The sequence below is a fragment of the Lithobates pipiens genome, unplaced genomic scaffold (assembly GCF_037356315.1).
Source record: "Lithobates pipiens isolate NorthernLeopardFrog02 unplaced genomic scaffold, aLitPip1_a1.2 Scaffold_27, whole genome shotgun sequence".
Taxonomy (NCBI): Eukaryota; Metazoa; Chordata; class Amphibia; order Anura; family Ranidae; genus Lithobates; species Lithobates pipiens.
The window spans coordinates 4,013,929-4,029,012 of record NW_027507788.1 but is presented as its reverse complement, the minus strand read 5'-3'; the positions used below and the strand labels follow the sequence as shown (position 1 = coordinate 4,029,012).

At 45.4% G+C, this 15,084-nt stretch overlaps 1 protein-coding gene across 1 annotated transcript; it reads left to right on the top strand.

Annotated features, from left to right (window-relative positions):
• Positions 1–1,316: 1,316 nt before the first annotated feature.
• CDA (cytidine deaminase) lies at positions 1,317–14,347 on the top strand. Its single transcript, XM_077456307.1, has 4 exons — positions 1,317–2,948; positions 4,754–4,865; positions 12,067–12,124; positions 13,950–14,347. Exons 1-4 carry the CDS (start codon positions 2,747–2,749, stop codon positions 14,058–14,060), a joined length of 483 nt encoding a protein of 160 aa, XP_077312433.1. The 5' UTR covers positions 1,317–2,746; the 3' UTR covers positions 14,061–14,347.
• The last annotated feature ends 737 nt before the right edge of the window (positions 14,348–15,084 follow it).

Sequence of the window (15,084 nt, the reverse complement as noted above, 5' to 3'; positions counted from 1 at the left end):
ACAAACATTTATATAAATAAAAAAAATGTAAAAATAAATATAGGTTCCTCCATCCACACAAATAAGGAGTATGGAGGACCCACCCCTCCACCCACCGCTGTCAGAAAACACAGATCCGTGGCTGCAGCAAATTTTTCCAACACGTCCCTTTGACAGAAGTCAACCAATTATAACGGAAAAAATGTCTGCTTCATGTGGCACCCGCTCCTGGGGTTTAGGAGATGTGTCTATGGGAATGTTTGACCATTCTTCCAGAAGCCCATTTGTGAGGTCAGGCACAGATGGATGAGAAGGCCTGGCTCACAGTCTCCACTCTAATTCACCCCAAAGGTGTTCTATTGGGTTGAGGTCAGGACTCTGTGCAGGCCAGTCAATCTCCTCCACCCCAAACTCGCTCATCCATGTCTTTATGGGCCTTGCTTTGTGCTCTGGTCCCAAATCATTTGGTGGAGGGGGGATTATGGTGTGGGGGGGGGGAGGGGGGATTATGGTGTGGGGGGTGGTTTTTCCAGGGTTGGACTTGGCCCCTTGGTTCCAGTGAAGGGAACTCTTTAGGCGTCAGCATACCAAGACATTTTGGACAATTTCATGCTCCCAACTTTGTGGAAACAGTTTGGGGGACGGCCCCTTCCTGTTCCAACATGACTGCCCACCAGTGCAGAAAGCAAGGTCTATAAAGACATGGATGAGCGAGTTTGGGGTGGAGGAGCTTGACTGGCCTGCACAGAGTCCTGACCTCACCCCCCATAGAACACCTTTTGGGATGAAGGAGAGCGAAGACTGCGATCCAGGCCTTCTCATCCAACATCAGTGCCTGACCTCACTAAAGCTCTTCTGGAGGAATGGTCAAACATTCCCCATAGACACCCTCCTAAACCTTGTGGACGGCCTTCCCAGAAGAGGTGAAGCTGTTATAGCTGCAAAGGGCGGAGCCAACTCAATATTGAACCCTCCGGACTAAGACTGGGGGGTCATTAAAGTCCATGAGTGTGTAAAGGCAGGCGTCCCAATACTTTTGACAATATAGTGTGTACATGTAAAGCGCTGCGTAAATTGGCGGCGCAATATAAGTACCTGAAATAAATAAAGTAAAATAAACAAAATCTTTTTTTTTTTTTTCCAGAAAAAATTTGATGTGGCCTTTTGTCCTTTGAAAAAAAAAATGTGATTTTTTTTTTTCCTTTGCTCCCCGGCTGTTTCCAGATTGTGGGCAGGCTGGTGGTGTGCCCGGCGCTGTGCGGAGGACAATATTTACTGTTCCTGCCCACAGTGCGAAGTGATGAAAGGCCGAGTCAGCTGTCAGTCACACAGTACAGTGAGGAGCTGCCATACGCTGGAGGGCGAGGAGGTGACACCCCACAGCCAGGAGGACTCAGCACTTCTCTCCCTTCATAATCACAGGAGAGGAGAGCAGAGCAGAGGAAAGCAGAGGAGAGAAGAGAGGATAAAAGGAGAGAAGAGCAGAGGAGAGGAGAGGATACAAGAGCAGAGGAGAAAAGAGAAGAGGAGAGAAGAGCAGAGGAGAGAAGAGAAGAGGAGAGAAGAGAAGAGCAGAGGAGAGGAGAGCAGAGGAATTCACTTCTACAGACCGCATAACATACAAAGCAACATCACACATAGAAATATACATAGTATAGTCACACACATATTATACACATACACAAAGGATAGACAAAAACACATAGTAACCCTATACATATAGTATAGACCTATACATAGTAACATATACAGATAATATAGGCATACACATAGTATAGAAATACATGTAGTATAAATATAAACATAGTATAAATCCTGTATTATAATAATAATAATAATAATAATAATAATAATAATAGACACACACATAGTATAAATATAAACATACTAAACATATACACACAGTATAGACAGTTACACACACATAGTACAGATACGACAGTTGCGCACACAGTACAGATAAGACAGTTGCACACACACAGTACAGATAAGACAGTTGCACACACATAGTACAGATACGACAGTTGCACACACACAGTACAGATAAGACAGTTGCACACACATAGTACAGATACGACAGTTGCACACACATAGTACAGATACGACAGTTGCACACACACAGTACAGATAAGACAGTTGCACACACACACAGTACAGATAAGACAGTTGCACACACACAGTACAGATAAGACAGTTGCACACACACAGTACAGATAAGACAGTTGCACACACATAGTACAGATACGACAGTTGCACACACATAGTACAGATACGACAGTTGCACACACACAGTACAGATAAGACAGTTGCACACACACATAGTACAGATAAGACAGTTACACACACATAGTACAGATAAGACAGTTACACACACATAGTATAAATAAGACAGTTGCACACATAGTATAGATAAGATCGTTGCACATACATAGTACAGATAAGACAGTTGCACACACATAGTATAGATAAGACAGTTGAACACATAACACATAGTATAGATAAGACAGTTGCACACATAGTACAGATAAGACAGTTGCACACACTTAGTATAGATAAGACAGTTGCACACACACTTAGTACAGATAAGACAGTTGCACACATAGTACAGATAAGACAGTTGCACACACATATTACAGATAAGACAGTTGCACACATAGTACAGATAAGACAGTTGCACACACACATAGTACAGATAAGACAGTTGCACACACATAGTACAGATAAGACAGTTGCACACACACAGGAGACACAACCATCAACAGGAAAAATGAACAACATCTCGCCCTGCCACGGAGGCCACCTTCTGGCCAACCACAAAATGGAGAAGAGCGCGAAGTCATCCCTGGACGCCGACCTGATCCAGAAACTCATCGCCGAGTGCCAGGAAGCCAAAAGCTTCGCTTATTGTCCCTACAGCAAGTTCCGGGTGGGGGCGGCCCTGCTGGGCAAGAACGGGAAGATCTACCGGGGTGAGTAAAACTCGGTTCCGCTGGGGGGGGGGGGGGGGCAAACCAAGACGGGTTTTCTTGGGGGTGGGATGAGAATTTGGGGAATTTGGGATTGTGAGTATAATTCGTTCCGGGAACACGCTTGTAATCCAAAACACTTGTAGAGCAAAGCAAATTTCCCCATAAGAAATAATGGAAACTCAGATGATTCGTTCCACAATCATTCATTCATAAATCCTTCAGTTTATAGTCCGTATAAAAAGATTCTAGCGATGTGATTGGTTGGGGGATTAGAAGCAAAATCCAGCAGGAGCTCCAGAGTATAAAAGAGAAGAGAGGAGCCTCTAAGTGTAGCAATATGTTGCTGAATGTTGGACCTTCATTAATTGTAACCATATTGCTACACTTAGAGGCGCCCCTCTTCTCTTTTATACTCAGTTGTGACCTGACTCTACTCTTATATCAAGACATCGCTTGTATAGCAAGACAAGTGCAAGTAGGGATGATTGAAGGGATTTGTACTCGGATGGGAGAGTTAGGGAGGGAGATGATTTGAGATTGGGGGGGGGGGGGATTTGTAGTGGAAGAGAGGGAATTATTTTGGGGAGAATTTTAGCTTGCAAAGGGGATTTATGCTGAGGGGGGGGGGAGTGGGAAGTGCTCACATTTTTTTAAGAGGGGGGGGGGCGATTTTTGCTGACACATGATACTCATATTTGGGGGGGGGGGGGCATGTTACATCTTTGCCCTGTGTGCTGGATGACCTTGTCCCGGCACTGCCCACATCACATAAAATCAGAGGGCGCTACATGAGAGGATTCAATGTTTTGTATTATATGCAGTGCCTTGAAAAAGTATTCATACCCCTTGAAATTTCCCACATTTTCTCATTTTATAAACAAAAACATAAATGTATTTTATTGGGATTTTATGTGATGGACCAACACAAAGTGTCACATAATTGTGAAGTGGAAGGAAAATGATACAAATAAATATGTGAAAAGTGGGGGGGAGGGGCATTTGTATGGCGCCCCCTTTACTCTGATGCCCCTAACTAAAATCTAGAGGAACCAATTGCCTTCAGAAGTCACTTAATTAGTAAATAGAGCCCCTCTGTGTGTCATTTAACCTCAGTATAAATATGGCTGTTCTGTGAAGCCCTCAGAGGTTTGTTAGAGAACCTTAGTGAACAAACAGCATCATGAAGGCCAAGGAACACACCAGGCAGGTCAGGGATATAGTTGTGGAGAAGTATAAAGCAGGGTTGGGTTATAAAATAATCTCCCAAGCTTTGAACATCTCACGGAGCTCTGTTCAATCCATCATCGGAAAATGGAAATAGTATGGGCACAACCGCAAACCTACCAAGACACGGCCGTCCACCTAAACTGACCGGGCCGGGCAAGGAGAGCATTCATCAGAGAAGAGCCAAGAAGAATGGGCAGAAATGTCCTCTCTAGATGTGCAAAGCTGGTAGAGACACCCCCAAAAAGACTTGTAGAGAAAGGGGGTTCTACAAAGTATTGACTCCGGGGGGCGCCATACAAATGCCCCTCCCCCACACTTTTCACAGATTTATTTGTATCATTTATCATTTTCCTTCCACTTCACAATTATGTGACACTTTGTGTTGGTCCATCACATAAAATCCCAATAAAATACATTTATGTTTTTGGTTGTAACATGAGAAAATGTGGGGAATGTCAAGGGGTATGAATACTTTTTCCAGGCTCTGTAGCCATTGGTAGATCTGAGAAAAGCTTTCTAAGATTCAGCAGGCCTCTCGCAGTGCTCCTGCTCGCTGACACCTCTGCTCTATTGTACAGGTTGCAATGTAGAGAACGCCTGCTACACTTTGGGGATCTGCGCCGAGCGCAACGCCATCGATAGAGCCGTGGCTGAAGGCTGCAAGGAGTTCCTCGCCATCGCCGTCAGCAGGTAATCCGCCCCCAAATCTCGCCATGTACACGGGAGGCCGAGTTTTATTGCTATTCGGTTTGTAGCAGGGAGGGGGAGGAGTAACGCCTGTCTATGGACTTTGTCCCGGTGTCACCGGTACAGGAAGTGAGGGGGAATCTCACATCGGAAGTTGTCACCAGAATACCAACTTCCTGTTGTGCCTATGAGACAGGAAGTGAAGGAGAATCCCCACCAATGAGCCCCGATCCCTACCCAATCCGGCTCCAAAGACACAACTATTCCTGATTCCCGGAGGGCGGGATTGTAATATGGATACATTGTAGACGATTGTCACACTACACGGAGGGGACACGGATCCTTCTCCATGACCTTCCCTCTGTATTCTGGGGTTACAATGTAACACGCGGGGTACAGGGACCGGATTAGGACCGGATCGGAACCGGATCAGAACCGGATCAGAACCGGATCGGGATCACAGGGAGATCCCCGGAATCTTCTCCACCGGGATCCAATCGTATCCAAATTCACAACAAACAGTAACAATGTAACGAGAGGAGGCCGGAGATCTCCGTGTGTGATTTCTTGTATGAGTATTGATCGTATCTGTATAGTATTCATTGGCTGACATCGGAGTATTGATCGTATCTGTATAGTATTCATTGGCTGACATCGGAGTATTGATCGTATCTGTATAGTATTCATTGGCTGACATCGAAGTATTGATCGTATCTGTATAGTATTCATTGGCTGACATCGGAGTATTGATCGTATCTGTATAGTATTCATTGGCTGACATCGGAGTATTGATCGTATCTGTATAGTATTCATTGGCTGACATCGGAGTATTGATCGTATCTGTATAGTATTCATTGGCTGACATCGGAGTATTGATCGTATCTGTATAGTATTCATTGGCTGACATCGGAGTATTGATCGTATCTGTATAGTATTCATTGGCTGACATCGGAGTATTGATCGTATCTGTATAGTATTCATTGGCTGACATCGGAGTATTGATCGTATCTGTATAGTATTCATTGGCTGACATCGGAGTATTGATCGTATCTGTATAGTATTCATTGGCTGACATCGGAGTATTGATCGTATCTGTATAGTATTCATTGGCTGACATCGGAGTATTGATCGTATCTGTATAGTATTCATTGACTGACATGGGGAGTATTGATCGTATCTGTATAGTATTCATTGGCTGACATCGGAGTATTGATCGTATCTGTATAATATTCATTGGCTGACATCGGAGTATTGATCTATCTGTATAGTATTCATTGGCTGACATGGGGAGTATTGATCGTATCTGTATAGTATTAATTGGCTGACATCGGAGTATTGATCGTATCTGTATAGTATTCATTGGCTGACATCGAAGTATTGATCTATCTGTATAGTATTCATTGGCTGACATCGGAGTATTGATCGTATCTGTATAGTATTCATTGGCTGACATCGGAGTATTGATCGTATCTGTATAGTATTCATTGGCTGACATCGGAGTATTGATCGTATCTGTATAATATTCATTGGCTGACATCGGAGTATTGATCTATCTGTATAGTATTCATTGGCTGACATGGGGAGTATTGATCGTATCTGTATAGTATTAATTGGCTGACATCGGAGTATTGATCGTATCTGTATAGTATTCATTGGCTGACATCGAAGTATTGATCTATCTGTATAGTATTCATTGGCTGACATCGAAGTATTGATCTATCTGTATAGTATTCATTGGCTGACATCGGAGTATTGATCGTATCTGTATAGTATTCATTGGCTGACATCGGAGTATTGATCGTATCTGTATAGTATTCATTGGCTGACATGGGGAGTATTGATCGTATCTGTATAGTATTCATTGGCTGACATCGAAGTATTGATCTATCTTTATAGTATTCATTGGCTGACATGGGGAGTATCGATTGTATCTGTATAGTATTCTTTGGCTGACATCGGAGTATTGATCGTATCTGTATAGTATTCATTGACTGACATCGAAGTATTGACCGTATCTGTATAGTATTCATTGGCTGACATCGGAGTATTGATCGTATCTGTATAGTATTCATTGGCTGACATCGGAGTATTGATCGTATCTGTATAGTATTCATTGGCTGACATGGGGAGTATTGATCGTATCTGTATAGTATTCATTGGCTGACATGGGGAGTATTGATCGTATCTGTATAGTATTCATTGGCTGACATGGGGAGTATTGATCGTATCTGTATAGTATTCATTGGCTGACATCAGAGTATTGATCGTATCTGTATAGTATTCATCGGCTGACATGGGGAGTATTGATCGTATCTGTATAGTATTCATTGGCTGACATCGGAGTATTGATCGTATCTGTATAGTATTCATTGACTGACATCGAAGTATTGATCGTATCTGTATAGTATTCATTGGCTGACATGTGGAGTATTGATCGTATCTGTATAGTATTCATTGGATGATATCGGAGTATTGATCGTATCTGTATAGTATTCATTGGCTGGCATGGTGAGTATTGATCTATCTGTATAGTATTCATTGGCTGACATGGGGAGTATTGATCTATCTGTATAGTATTCATTGGCTGACATCGAAGTATTGATCTATCTGTATAGTATTCATCGGCTGACATGGGGAGTATTGATCGTATCTGTATAGTATTCATTGGCTGACATCAGAGTATTGATCGTATCTGTATAGTATTCATTGACTGACATCGAAGTATTGATCGTATCTGTATAGTATTCATTGGCTGACATGGGGAGTATTGATCGTATCTGTATAGTATTCATTGGATGATATCGGAGTATTGATCGTATCTGTATAGTATTCATTGGCTGGCATGGTGAGTATTGATCTATCTGTATAGTATTCATTGGCTGACATCGGAGTATTGATCGTATCTGTATAGTATTCATTGGCTGACATCAGAGTATTGATCGTATCTGTATAGCATTTATTGGCTGACATGGGGAGTATTGATCATATCTGTATAGCATTCATTGGCTGACATCGGGGGTATTTATGATTATGGAGATGGGTGCTGGGCTAAGCTGCTCTTTGTGATGCAGTGACTGCACTGTCAGGGGACCTCATGGCTCAAGGGACAGTCAGCGTATGAGAGCGCCAAACACGAACGTCTGGAGACAGGTTGCTTCAAATCATCTCCATTTTACTTATCCAATTGGCATGAAGGACTGACGCATTTTGAGTCTTAAATCTCCCCTCCGGCCTCCCCTTTAGTCTTGCCCAGGTGTACCGGCTCCTCCCCTATACTGAAATGGCTTCCTCTAATGTCGCCGCACACTGTGAGCTTCTCACAATGTGCATTAGAAGCTGCAGCAAGTCAGACAGAGCCGCACCCTCATTTCCTGGCTGGAGGACATCCAGCATCATCTAGCACTTTCCTCCTCCTCAGCCTGACCGTCCCTGGCCCCGCCCCTTTCATTCATTGGATGTCAGTTCTTCCAATCATGGAGGCTCAGTGTCACCTGTGCGCGTTACTTATGCAAATACAGCCCCCCTAGGAACGCCCACTCCTCCAGGCTGACACCCACCCATTATTTTTCGATATTTGCATAACTCCTCCCAAGAGCCCGCCCACTGCTTGCATCAGGACTGAGTGCTGCGGAGAGAAGTACGGGGTCTTCAGAAGACCGTTGGGTCGGCTCGGGGGGTGCAGACCAGACGACGGAGGAAGTGACTCAACCTGGAAGTTTTCCCAGCAGACGTTCAGTAATGGCGCTGACCGTGCCCCGTGTTCCCCGTAAAAGTCACGCCTTGTTCGTATGTCAGATCGCACGTACGGGGTTAATGCGTCACCAACCTGTTAAACGCTCCGTTGTGCAATTATTAAGTAACTTCCAGATGTGTGGTCACACGCTGCGCTGACAGCTGGTGAGCGTTCACCTTCATGGTTTCATTTAACGAGAACCTGTCACCATTTTCATTCGAATAAATTACTCGTTTTAACCTTTTTCCCCCAAACTTTGTTACGTCTCCGCGCTGCTGATCTCCTGCAACCGCTTTGCAGCCACTTCCTGCACCCCAATTATGGCTGCCCGGCATTTCTCAGGAGGGGTTTCCTGATGGTGACAACAGCGGGCCGTGCCTGTGTTGTCTCCATCAGAAGCTCAGGTGACCATTCGGAAGTACAGTTGGGAGACGGGGACAGAGCGTTGTCACCCAATCACAGGAAGTGCCTGAACAAGAACCTCCATGGCAGGATCCCCGGGGACAACGGTGGACCATGTCTGTGTCATGTGTGTGGAAACGGCCCCTTGTAGCTTCCAACCACAACAGCCTGGGTGACAACGCAGGAGCAGGGTAGGGAGGCATTGATGGAGAGTTGTCACCCTAAAACAGGAAAACACCTAAATAAGGAATTTAATGGCAGGATCACCAGGGACAACAGTGGATCATTTCAGTGTATTGTGTGTTGAAAAGGCAGCTTGCAGTCGCCATCAGAAGCCGGTGCGACAGGGTGACAACGCAGGAGCACAATTGTGAGGCCGGCGCGGAGCGTTGTCACCCTATAACAGGAAGTGCCTGAGGACAAGGACCAACGTGGCAGGATCACCAGGGACCATGGCTGTGTCATGCGTGTAGAACTGGTCACCCGTGGCCTCCATCAGAAGCTCGCGTGTCAACGCAGAAACAAAAGATCATTTTTGATTGGCTGCCACTGGTCACATGTCATTCAGGTTTTTTAGCCTTTACATTTATGTATTTTGGACTGCTGATGTGGGGGGTGGCGGGTGTGGGGGGTGTGGGGTCCACTAGTAGCAGGAGGTATCGCAGTGGGTGGAGCCCGCAGAGAGGTGTGCGGTCGGAGGCACCCTTTAGCTGGTTTCTCGGTCACCTCCGTTCATCGGCTGTAAATCATTCCATAAAAATTGTAAACCGAAAAAAAAAAAAAAGCAAAAAAAGAAAAGAAAAGCTGACAACGCGCGATTAATGATTACCGCGGATGGAGGGCCCGCCGACCGCACACAGCGCCCGAGTCACCGCGGTTATCCATTAACTGGCTGATTTCAGAGGTTACATAACCGACAGAAGGAGCTCTGCCTATCCGGCGCACATACAGTGCCTTGCAAAAGTATTCACCCCCCTCCTCGGCTTTTTACCTATTTTGTTACATTACAGCCTTTAGTTCAATGGGGTTTTTTTTTGTATCTGAATTCTATGTGATGAAAGAACAAAACATGAAGTCAAATGAGAAAAATATATCCATAAAACGGATAATTGTCATGTGTGTGTGCATTCACCAGGGGCGGACTGACAACTCATGGGGCCCCCGGGCAATATAAGATTATGGGGCCTCCAGGCAATAGGAGAAGATTATGGGGCCCCCGGGCAATAGGAGATTATGGTGCCCCCGGGCAATAGGAGATTATGGGGCTCCCGGGCAATAGGATAAGATTATGGGGCCCCCGGGCAATAGGAGATTATGGGGCCCCCGGGAAATAGGAGAAGATTATGGGGCCCCTGGGCAATAGGAGATTATGGGGCCCCCGGGCAATAGGAGAAGATTATGTGGCCTCCAGGCAATAGGAGATTATGGGGCTCCCGGGCAATAAGAGAAGATTATGGGGCCCCTGTGCAATAGGAGATTATGGGGCCTCCAGGAAATAGATTATGGGGCCCCCGGGCAATAGGAGAAGATTATGGGGCCTCCAGGCAATAGGAGAAGATTATGGGGCCCCCGGGCAATAGGAGAAGATTATGGGGCCTCCAGGCAATAGGAGAAGATTATGGGGCTCCCAGGCAATAGGAAATTATGGGGCTCCCGGGCAATAAGAGAAGATTATGGGGCCCCTGGGCAATAGGAGATTATGGGGCCTCCAGGAAATAGATTATGGGGCCCCCGGGCAATAGGAGAAGATTATGGGGCCTCCAGGCAATAGGAGAAGATTATGGGGCCTCCAGGCAATAGGAGAAGATTATGGGGCTCCCGGGCAATAAGAGAAGATTATGGGGCCCCTGGGCAATAGGAGATTATGGGGCCTCCAGGCAATGGATTATGGGGCCCCTGGGCAATAGGAGAAGATTATGGGGCCCCTGGGCAATAGGAGATTATGGGGCCCCCAGGCAATAGATTATGGGGCCACACAGTATACACACACACACACACACACACAATATAAACACACAGTATACACACACACACACACACACACACAGTATACACACAGTGAAAAGGTACTGGAGAGGCGGGGCAGCTATAATCTTGGGATTTTTAAAAAAACACAGATTTTTACATACTGTCCCTGGTTTTATTGAGGCTACCTGATGGGGCCCCTTAGTGGCATGGGGCCCTTGAGCAGTGCCCGAGTGCCCCGAATGGTCAGTCCACCCATAAAAAGCTCTGGTGCCACCAATTACCTTCAGAAGTCACATTAGTGAAATGGTGTCCACCTGTGTGCAATCTCAGTGTCACATGACCTGTCATTACATAGACACACCTTTGTGAAAGGCCCCAGAGGCGGCAACACCTAAGCAAGAGGCACCACTAACCAAACACGGCCATGAAGACCAAGGAACTCTCCAAACAAGGAAGGGACAATGTTGTTGAGAAGTACAAGTCAGGGTTAGGTTATAAAAAAAATCTCCAAATCTTTGATGATCCTTAGGAGCCCCATCAAATCTACTGTAACCCAATGGAAAGGACATGGCACAACCGCAAACCTGCCAAGAGACGGCCGCAACACCAAAACTCACAGAGCGGGCAAGGAGGGCATTCATCAGAGATTAAATAAATCTCCCAAGCTTTGACCATCTCACGGAGCTCTGTTCAATCCATCATCGGAAAATGGAAAGAGTATGGGCACAACTGCAAACCTACCAAGACATGGCCGTCCACCTAAACTGACCGGGCCGGGCAAGGAGAGCATTCATCAGGGGCGAGAGCACCAATGTCTATAAAAAAGCATAAATAAACAATATGATCCAAAGTTACACCCGAATATGAGGGAAACTATATATGTAAAGGAGGGAGAAATGAACTCATCCCACTAAGTACTTACATCATCTCATTATATATACAGGGAGGGTCTACAATACATCATCGTGTGTTCTGTGTGTTCCGTGTATTCTATGTGTTCCGGTGACAGTAGATGTAATACAACATGACGCCTGTGTCTCGCACATGAAGGCGTGGTTCGATGTCGGGTCCCCCTGGACTGACCTGTTTGTGTCTTTGCAGTGACGTGGAGGAGGAGTTTATCAGCCCCTGTGGAGCCTGCCGACAAGTCATGAGAGAGGTACACCGACCGTCCTCCCCGTCTACTGAACTCCAACACTTAGAGGGGAAAAAACACTAGAAATGCATAAAATACACAAAAGCTAACCCTAACACTGACCCTAACACTAACACTAATCCTAACACTGACCCTAACCCTAACACTAATCCTAACACTGATCTTGACCCTAACCCTAACACTAATCCTAACACTGATCCTGACCCTAACACTAATCCTAACATTGATCCTGACCCTAACCCTAACACTAATCCTAACACTGATCCTAACCCTAACACTAATCCTAACACTGACCCTAACCCTAACAGTAATGCTAAGCCTAACACTAATACTAAGCCTAACATTAATCCTAACACTGATCCTGACAATAACACTTTTCCTAACCCTAAAGCCCCATACACACTATCAGATTTTCTGCTGTTTTTTTCCTTCAGATTTACCAAAACCATGTAGTGGAAGGGCCGGCCTGGTTGCATACAAATTGAAACTCCTAAAGGTGTGACCTCATATTATATGGTTTTGGTAAATCTGAAGGAAAAAATCAGCAGAAAATTTGATAGTGTGTATGGGGCTTCAAACTAATCCTAACACTGATCCTAACCCTAACGCTGATCCTAACCCTAACACTGATCCTAACCCTAACACTGATCCTAACCCTAACGCTGATCCTAGCCCTAACACTGATCCTAACCCTAACGCTAATCCTTACCCTAACACTAATCCTAGCCCTAACACTGATCCTAACCCTAACACTGATCCTAACCCTAACGCTGATCCTAACCCTAACACTGATCCTAACCCTAACGCTAATCCTTACCCTAACACTAATCCTAGCCCTAACACTGATCCTAACCCTAACGCTGATCCTAACCCTAACACTGATCCTAACCCTAACACTGATCCTAACCCTAACGCTGATCCTAGCCCTAACACTGATCCTAACCCTAACACTGATCCTAACCTTAACACTGATCCTAACCCTAACGCTAATCCTTACCCTAACACTAATCCTAGCCCTAACACTGATCCTAACCCTAACGCTGATCCTAACCCTAACACTGATCCTAACCCTAACGCTAATCCTTACCCTAACACTAATCCTAGCCCTAACACTGATCCTAACCCTAACGCTGATCCTAACCCTAACACTGATCCTAACCCTAACACTGATCCTAACCCTAACGCTGATCCTAACCCTAACGCTGATCCTAACCCTAACACTGATCCTAACCCTAACACTGATCCTAACCCTAACGCTGATCCTAACCCTAACACTGATCCTAACCCTAACGCTGATCCTAGCCCTAACACTGATCCTAACACTGATCCTAACCCTAACGCTGATCCTAGCCCTAACACTAATCCTAACCCTAACACTGATCCTAACCCTAACGCTGATCCTAACCCTAACGCTGATCCTAACCCTAACACTGATCCTAACACTGATCCTAACCCTAACGCTGATCCTAGCCCTAACACTGATCCTAACCCTAACACTGATCCTAACCCTAACGCTGATCCTAACCCTAACACTGATCCTAACGCTGATCCTAACCCTAACACTGATCCTAACCCTAACGCTGATCCTAGCCCTAACACTGATCCTAACGCTGATCCTAACCCTAACACTGATCCTAACCCTAACGCTGATCCTAGCCCTAACACTGATCCTAACCCTAACGCTGATCCTAGCCCTAACACTGATCCTAACACTGATCCTAACCCTAACGCTGATCCTAACCCTAACACTGATCCTAACCCTAACACTGATCCCAACCCTGCCTCGTGTTGCACATTCTCACCGCTCTCCTCTTGCTTCTTCCTCCAGTTCGGGACGGAGTTGGAGATCTTCCTCACCAAGCCGAGCGGCTCGTACCTGCTGACCTCCCTCCACCAATTGCTGCCGATGTCCTTCGGTCCGGAGAACCTGAAGAATTAGGACTCTAATAATCGCCGTCATGTATATTGTGATTGTATATCCTCTTATTTATTGCACGCGATGATGTCACAGAAGGCGCGGGATGTCTTCCCACTGATTGCTCTGAAATACATTGTATCTTTCACAGACAAGATGAGATCAGATGGATTATTAACTGACCCAAAATCAACCAATCAGAACTCAGGGTGTATTTAAAGTGTATCCAAACCCACCTCAACCAACCAATCAAAACTCAGGATGTATTTAAAGTGTATTTAAACTAAAATCAGTCAACCAATCAGAACTCAGGACGCATTTAAAGTGTATCTAAACCCGGACACAGTGATGTCATATATTGCGGCGTACCGCTCCTCAGACGTGGCGGCTGCATTCATTTTCTTTTTTTTTTGAATTTTTTTTCCTCTCTTTATTTTCTCCCGGTGAGGTGATCCTGCCACTTCCTGTCCTGGGGTGACAACACTCACTGTACTGTATGGAGGAGCGGCGTTGTCACCGCAGGACAGGACTACAGAACACCTTCTCCTGTTCTCCATAACACGGAGGGGAGGAGGGGGAGGGAGGAGTTCTGTAGTCCATAGAAATAGCTGGGAACAATGTAACTGATAAGCACAGGAAGTGATCGATTCCCCGGGTTTCTGGCAGGATCACCAAGCATTTATCAGGCAGATAATAACAAAATGCATGAAGAGCCAAAATTTATTTTGTTCCAGTGCGGTGTGTTTTGCGAATCGCACGCGTTGCCGCAGCGCACAGTGACACGTCTTGTGATTCATTATTGAGGCGACCCCAATACACAGAAAAAAAAAGAAATAGAGCTGCATTTTTCCTGCACTGGAACATGGTAAAAAAATGCACCGGACTGCATCAAAAACGCATCAAAATGCACATGCAAAAAAAAGCATCTGGAGCGCATCCGGACTGCGTTTCTATGGTGTGAACCGGCCCTAAGGGTTTTTGATGCGTCTTTGGTGCGTTTTTGATGCTGTCCAGGGCTTTTTTTCCCGCTCTTTTTTCTTAACCTTAA

Excerpts from the sequence above, each read along its gene's own strand:
- CDA (XM_077456307.1), top strand. The coding sequence starts at position 2,747 with ATGAACAACATCTCGCCCTGCCACGGAGGCCACCTTCTGGCCAACCAC. Across the intron at positions 4,866-12,066 it reads CTCGCCATCGCCGTCAGCAG|TGACGTGGAGGAGGAGTTTA; the intron begins GTAATCCGCCCC and ends GTGTCTTTGCAG. Across the intron at positions 12,125-13,949 it reads GCCGACAAGTCATGAGAGAG|TTCGGGACGGAGTTGGAGAT; the intron begins GTACACCGACCG and ends TTCTTCCTCCAG.